This window comes from Teleopsis dalmanni, chromosome 2 (genome assembly GCF_002237135.1).
Source record: "Teleopsis dalmanni isolate 2A chromosome 2, ASM223713v2, whole genome shotgun sequence".
Lineage (NCBI taxonomy): Eukaryota > Metazoa > Arthropoda > Insecta > Diptera > Diopsidae > Teleopsis > Teleopsis dalmanni.
The window spans coordinates 36,425,520-36,434,168 of NC_051847.1; the positions used below are offsets into that span (position 1 = coordinate 36,425,520).

The 8,649-nt window shown below is 29.6% G+C and overlaps 1 protein-coding gene across 1 annotated transcript; it reads right to left on the reverse strand.

Annotated features, from left to right (window-relative positions):
• Positions 1–6,991: 6,991 nt before the first annotated feature.
• On the reverse strand, positions 6,992–8,059 carry LOC119685252 (protein takeout-like; the record flags this gene model as incomplete). The annotated part of the gene is made up of 3 exons (XM_038099492.1): positions 6,992–7,393; positions 7,465–7,598; positions 7,815–8,059. Coding segments are annotated over 3 exons (681 nt in total), but the record flags the coding sequence as incomplete, so codon positions are not given.
• Between the last annotated feature and the right edge of the window lie 590 nt (positions 8,060–8,649).

Below are 8,649 nucleotides of genomic sequence, written 5' to 3' on the forward strand. Positions count from 1 at the left end.
ACAAAAATTATAAGTATATAAAAAAATCTACACAAGCTTAGATGTGAAAAACCTTAATAAAAAAAGATATATATTTTGAAAACTCTTCAAAGTTGTATATAAGATGTAATTTTGATTTCAGGAAAAGAAAAACTGTTGTTTATAATTGTCTGCAAGAATATCCAAAAGTTTATTCTTCACACAAATTCAATAACAGAATAAAACCCTATAAGGTAAAAGAATAAAACCTATAAAACCCTATTATAGAAGACTTTGCTAAACATATTACACTTAAAGGAAGATTCATATATATTATAAATTTTAATGGACACGATGCAATAAAAACCACGCTCTTGTTATTTTCGATCTGCATCCAGACCACCACTTTTTTACCGCATTTTCTTGGTGTCTGCATTATTTATTTTTCTAGTTTCTGGTTCTCCTTTTTAGATCTAATTTCTTCGTTTTGAGCACTTGAATCACATATGACTCTATCGTTCTCCAACTCTCTGGGTTCGCTCTCATCATTTTAACTATATTTTCGGGAGTTATAGGTCCAATCTGCGCTGCAATGGAATATATATTGCATTTGATAACTTGATAAACTATTAATATAAATAATTAATATGAAATTCAGTGTTAGCATAATACTTAAAAGTGCTGTATGTATTGCAACTATTATTTAGCTTATGTGTTCATATACAATTTTTACGAAAATTTTTTTACAAAATTATTCTGACATACTCCACTGTACCTGACTCCTCATACTCGTGCCTTCAAAATGAATAAAAAGGTAAATTCATTTAAGCAGAAATATTTCTAAGATGCAAAATACTTAAAGGCGTTAAGAGAAAGTACATAACATAACATTGAACATTCTTTGTGCCTTATTTAAGTAATTTCGCAAAAGGACATTCCAGCACCTGGACCAAGCACAACAAACTAGAAAAAAATACGTATTAAAAAAATTAGTATGGTCCGCTTATTACTCTGTTAGTCAAAATGTACATTAAAAATTGTGCGTATTTGGTGGGAAATTCAGAAGGAATCGTCTTGCTTTAGCATGGCTTTTAACCACTTGCGAAAAAAAAAACATAGAAAAAATAAAAAAATTAACAAAATAAAAGGGAACGAAGTGGCCATTAAAATAATTTCGCTAAGCTTTAACTGCTTAGCAAAGGTAAAAAAGAGAAGAGTGAAATACGTGGAATTGACGAAGAAGAAGAGGCTACGAAGAAGCGCTACAAATGTGCTATTAAATTAATGGCAAATGGAGCACAGCCGCCCACTAGTATAAGGGCAATCCAGAAAGCACCATTGTGCAACTGTAAAAACAACACGTAAGAAAGTGCTCTCTTAGTTATTATTCTGTAAGGGGGTGTTGTATGAAATTTTAAAACTTTTTTTCATTCAATTCTTCATTTACAAATTTTTTTTCCTTTCTTTGGTTTCTTCATTTTTAAACCAGTTGAAACACCACTTTGTTGGAAGGTTTTGCATACCCACTCACCTTTCTTTTAGAAAAATCACTTTTTGAGGATTCACGCGCACTTGTACCGCGTCCGCTCTTTTAAGGTTGCTATTAATTATTCAAACCAAGTCGACATAGTACAAAAAGGATATTGTCTTGCACGCATAATGGTCACAAAAGTTACAAAAACGAAAAGAAAAAAATCATGAAAATAAAAAATGAGCTGTGGGGTAAGAAATATTTTAAACAGGTTTGCGACAATTTATGTACATATATATACTTATATATATGTCCTTTTATTGAAAAATATATTTTCTTCTAAAAATTTTGTTCCATGTACTTTCTTGTAGCTTATTCATTAATTTTGTATCTTACCCCCCTGCCCCATTTTGAAACCACCCACAAAAACATACCAAAATATAAACAATTACACAGTAAATAATTTCCCATAACTTATGTCCTTTTTAAAGCTGATGTCCTTACATGATTTGAGCTTAGCCTGTCATAACATTTCAAAAGAAAGTAAGTTACTCTTATTTGCTTTGAAATAAAAAATAATTTTACATTTCTGTTTTAATAAGGCTTAATAATATCAAAACTAAATCAATTATCATGAACCATTTAGACTTAAGGACATTTGGGGCAGACTCCCTTACATGGATAGTGTACAATATGGAACAATATATATATATGTATATATACTGTATATATATATATGTATCTCGTCTATCTAAGTTAAGAGTGCATTAAAAATAATTTAATGGCGTACGTAATTGAATAATGAATTTTAAAAGAGTATCAGATGTAAAAGTCATTTAAGTCTTATGAATTTCTAAGCTTGTAATATCAATTTAATATTTTCCGAAAATAATTCAAATAATATTTCTTTACCATTTTATTTCATTCATTACTTATAATAAATAACATTAAATCTATATAGCAAAAAACAAATTCTCAGAAATGTATTTAAGTGACATAAATTTTTTTTTAATTTTATTTAAATACTATATAAGAATAATTTTAGAGTAAATTAAATTTAATTTTAATTATAGACTATTATTAATTTTGTAGGCGCACATCATACACCACATATCGTCAGACAATCCTTAAGTAAAGCCCTGAGGGCAGTTGCCTTCAAAAAAATTGATCGACTATGACCTTACCGCCTTTATGAGTAACATCCAAACTGACGTTGGAGTATATTGACAAGCTGAACATACTTGGTTGGTACAATCAGATTCACATAATATGGATTCTGAGGCACGTTGGGATCCAAGACAATGAGGTGGCAGACAAACTCGCAAGGAGAGACGCGACTTCAATGATGATAGTCAGAAAACCTTTTAGGCAAAGAAACTCTATCCCTTCTTATGAACTGCGCAAAGGAAAAGAAAAGTGAATTGTATTGGAAAAGGTTACGAAAACTAACGCTTTTTGGAACTGATAAGCTGAAATGCTCTATTGATTGCATAGAACTAAGAAAAAATAACTTAAGAATAAGATTGTAGATTGTAGATTAAAGTACATTGGAATTGATTATTGTATTTGAAGTTTTTTTCCTGGTAGATTTATTAACCTTTTAAATTGTAAATTTCCCAAACCTTTTAAGCGTGTTCAAGCACAGGACATTTACAAGAAATAAGTTCTAAAGTAAAATTTTTTCCCAGTTCCTTGAAATTTGCTATATAGCTTACTACTGATAAATCATGTCAATCTAAAATACTGTGACCTGTCGTATTATTTTTGTAGTCTTACTGTAACACCAGCTATAAAGATCTTAATAGCATTCAAAGGATGTGTTGGAATCTCTGTGTCACACTAGGAATGAATGAAATAAAGAGGATTTGTATACATATATATGTATATCATATATATTTAAGTTGACTTGATAACTTTAGTAAATAAGTTTCTTTAATATCTATATAAAATATTATTATGAAATCCACTGCATATGCTATAAAATCCTTATTATATTCAAAACAAAAGTGGAATAAAGTGTTTTTAGATATTCTGGTTTGTAATTGGTTATATGAATCACAAGGGATACTATTCAAGATAAGGCATGGATAAGTTTTAAACGAATATGATAACACTTTGCTAGATAGTGCTATATGACGAAGAATATCTTCTTTTACAAAATTTATTGTATTATACTGATGATTTTATGATCGGATTTTAGCACCTCTATTCGGATTTTAGTAAAATCAGTAGTTTTGAGCTCAATTCTTCAGAAATTCTATTGTGTAATTAGTTAAATTAATCACAATAGGTATTATTTAAGAACAGGAATGAATCACTTTTAAAATGATACGTTTAAAGTTTCCTAGCTGCCGCGATATGATGAAGGATTTTAGTTTTTATTAGTTCTTCAAAGAATTAGTTACTCTTCATAGAATATTTATCTCTCTACTGTTACAACATATTAACGTCAATAATGATCGAAGTGGAACTAACCGGTGCTAAACCTTCAGTAGAATCTTAGTAAAATCACTAATTCTGAGCAAGTTATACGTTGATATAGCTTGATTCTTGATATATCGGGCTTCACTGTTACAGATTTTGGCTTGAAAAGCACACAGGCGTACGGAATTTTCGTTATCGATATTTTTATAATCAATGCAAAAATTCCATATAATAGTTGACTATATATGAAGAACAAAGCTATATTTTTTTAAAATCGTGGTATCTTGGAATCGTGTAGTTTGTGATACATAAAAAGTTAAAAGATACGGGCGTGCATAGTTACCACGCAGTAGGTAGGTAGGTAGCATTATCAATCAAAAGTGGTATTGGGGACATCAGATTAAAGTCCAGCATTAAAAAGAAGTACTTTTGTATTATGTAGTTTATCAAAACTAGAAAAAATCTTAATGTTTATGACATGCAAAAGGCGAAAATAGATTAAGCTTTCAAGTTACCATGGGGTATGTGACGTTATTAACCAAAATTGGAACTGGAAAAATATTAGCTTAATCCAGTAATAAAAGTAAAAACTTTTACTGTTTAACACAACTTTAAAGAGTTTGCATGTTTATGACATGCAAAAGACCAAAAGATATGGGGCTATCAAGCTATCACACGAATTGTAGCTTGATCAGTCGTAAGTGGAAAAATTGTAGCTAAATCCAGCAATAGAAATAACATACGAACTATTGCATCATATTGTTTCTTACAACTATAAAATAACAATCTTATCAAAATAAATTAATATCACGCATTTGTCTTATCTTTAAGTCTTTTCTTAAAATTTCTTTTGATTTTATTATATTTTTTATATAATCCGTTTTTTTATAATTCATCCTTAGTTTTTTTTTTGGGTAATTTTTTATAAAGAAATTCTTATCTTTATATCGTGTATAAACTGAATGATGTTTACTCCTACTGGTCATCACTTAGTAAATGTTTTTCTATTATTTAAGCCTATAAATTACCAACGTTACCATTATTCACTAAAAATTTCAACTTTTTATATATTTTGCTTTTTATTTTATAAATAATGAAAGTTCTTTATTAAATTTCAACCAAACAAAAAAAAGTGAATTCATTTAAGCCCGCTTTACTGCCCCACTAGCGGTTCAAAATTTTACTCTACAAAACAAGTACGAAAAACAACGTTTGCGAGTACATAAAATTCATAGTGACTAAGGTGATTAATCAAAAGGACAATTGCCGCATCAAAAGGAATACAAGGAGTACAAGGAACACTTCTTTTCACGCAAGTATTTAAGCCAACACGCGCTGCTTGCTTAACTTGTACGCATCAAAACTGGCATGGCAGTTAAACCATCTCGGGTGTTCGTCCTCCAGATTTCTTCGTGTTGGTTAATATGCCAGGCTGGCCACCAGGTTGCTCGCAACTGGCTTTGTCACAGATTAAAAAGTTTTCAAATGGAGTTAGTTGATAAGAATTTAAAGAAAAAATTAATGTCATTAAGATTCTTTGCCTGTATGTGTGTTAGTGTGTTTGTATTGTGTTATGCGATTCTGGTGGACTGTGTGGTCTATTGTTTAGCTACACCTTTTGTGTCAGTAAGTATATTGTAGGATGTTGCACCTCCAGCATTGATACCACGTACACTACTATCTTTGTTTCGCTAATGACTTTGTTGTGAATTGAAAAATTTTTCTTTGGAACGAAAGTGGAATAAACAAAGTTTCTCAGATACTCGGTGAACATACAATTTTGCGTGTCTACTTTTAGGCAAATTAGGCTTTGTCACTATTTTTTTTTCTTTTCTTTAGAATAAAGTTAAAAAATTTCATCATTAATTTAAATTTCAAACACTAAATGGATTATGGCATTACAGTTTATATAGTCTGATAATGGTTAAAAGCTATTAGAAAATACTTTTTTTTTACTTTTCTATATTTGCCCCAAAAATAAGATTTACAGAATGAATCAGAATACACAGTACTCGCACATAGATAGTCTCAAACTCCACCTATATAGTAGTACTATATAGTACTATCTGAATTTTTAAAATATTACAGCGCTAAACTTGTTTGAGTGAAAGTCATACTTAAATCAGAGGCGTGAGTAGGATTATTTTAAGGGAAACAATCGTTTCGCTTCTTCTATTACCGATATATTTCCTTCATGTATATAGAATAAGGCAAAAAACTCTAAATATAAATGAATAAAATTTGTCAAAAGAATGGAAAATAGAACATCGACATGAATGAAGATTGCAGGTTATTATTGGGTCGCCATTATCAAAATAACACATGCAACAGTAAAACGTTTTATAATACGAACAGCAAGACTTCTGAGTTAAGAAATTAAATCAAAACTAAATTTGTCTATTATATTTCCATATACCACTTGCAAGAGGAAAACCTGCAATGAAACAAAAATAATCATGGCTAAACAAAATTGGTTAGATATACCTTTCTGTCAGATCTTTTTAACCAAATCGACCGATCAAACCGGGACAAGAAACATGCTAGTCAGCAACTTTAACGAGACCACAATCTGCTCAACACTACAATATCGGTGCTAATATATCACTGGAAGAGACTATCTTGAGACAGGTCAACCATATAATGACTTTTGTCGAAAGTTTGAGGAGGAAACTGTAATATTCCTCGTGAGTCAATGTCCATCATTGGTTAGGAGAAGATTTATAATGTTTGATGTCACTTGCCTTACTGACCTGCAAAGCTGCTATCCTGGAAAATTTCGGACTTGGCCAATTGTATAGACTTGTCAGGTTAGTTAGCTATCATTTGAATGGAAGAATCTCTTGCATGCGGTTGAACAACACAAACCTGTGGTGTCCCAACAGATCCAGTAGGCTTTGGGCACAATGTACCATCATTCCATACTACAAAAATAATGTGTTAAAAAGGGGCAGAACCATCAGAAGACTCATGCTAGAAAATTAATGAGTAAAAAAGGTTAAGAGCGCAAGAAGTCTCATGCTATATAACTAATCAGTTGAAAACGACAGAACTACAAGTAATCTCAAGCTAGAAAACTAGATACATCTACTACATATTTCAGATTGAAACCAAAGAAATAAAATTTTGTGAATAATTTATTTCATTTTAATTTCAATATTAGTATAAGTTACATAACTAATTATCTTAAACAATAAACTTATTATTAAATATCTTAAGATAAACATCTTAAACTGAAGCATTATATTGGAAACATTTCATCAAAAGTGGCTGTTGCCAATATTTCATTAGCTACAGCCAGAAACTTTTGAGACAAGCTCTTCTCCAAACCTGGTATGATTTCATTTAAGTACAAGTCCTGATTGTCATTAATTATATTATTTCCGACTTCACCTAGAACTTTATCTCCATTAAATAAATTATCCAAATGCAATTTGAAGCTATCAATAGTAATACGCATAGGCATTTTAGTAAACTTCACGTATTCAACGCCATTCTTCACATAACGAGTACCACGCATTTTCACTACAGCTTTACCATTTTCTAGAAGGATTAATATTACGAAAATAGTTAATATATCTTTTTTTATAGTTTATATGCTATGAATATCATACCAAATTGTCCACGCATATCACCCTTTCCTTGTATATCTAATAAAAGTATATTCAACTTCATGAAGTATTTTCCAACAAATTCAACTTTTGGTAAAGTTAGAGATATGTCATACATTATAGCCGATGCATTTGCTCTGGAAAAAATAAATTATAGAAACAATATGATAAATTCATGTATCTTATATATATTTTTTTTATATTGTTTAAGTACATTTATTAAATCCTTCTTTTTAGAATGAAAATATAAGTTGAATTTTAAGTAAGTAATAAAGTATTAAAGAGACAACTAATGATTACAAGACTTAATAATCTCTACCCAGGTTCTTAATGTAATGAACCTTTCATATTACCTGAGTTTATCAATCACAAAATTGCTTCCTCCACGCGCTTCAATATTACTGAATTCTGCTTGAAATTGTCTGCCACGGTGCATCTCAATATTCTCTAATAATAGCGGCTCCAATGGAGGTACGTGATAACCATCACCTAAATCACCTTTTGCAAACAACGGTCGTAACATATAAACTGCATCGATAATGCATTTTTCTAACTCGGGATCATTACGATGGCAAGGGGTTATAACAGAAGCTGAAAGAAATAATTATAATTATATTGATATTTTGTAGAAAATTAAAAGTATATTAAATGTACTATATATTTAAAACTATTATTTTATATATTATAAAATATTTTACTAATTTATATATTATAAATATTCAAAAGTTAAAACATTCTATGAAACAACCGGTATTAAACTTAAAAAATAAGCAAAAGCTCTCCAGAAATACTTAAGCTTGTACATCAAATAAAATTTGGAACATTCCAGAGTAAATACATATTATATATTTAAATTTATGTAAGATATTGATTATATATCTACACAACGCACTTCATACGCAATCAAAATTTACAAAAAAAACTAGTAATGGAAGTTCAACCAAGCTCAATCAATAGTATTTACATTAACATAATCAATAGTAATTATTTGAATTGTATTTTTACGTTAAATATCATCTAAACCTCTTGAGAATTATAATTTAAATTCTGCATTACATAAAATTTATATGTACAAGATTCATATTTTATAAATGAAATGCATATTTTTAGTATTAAAAACATTCTTAAGAGGCATATCTTAAAATTTTTCTTAGAATTCTTCTTTCAAGTACTGCTATTTTATTCGTT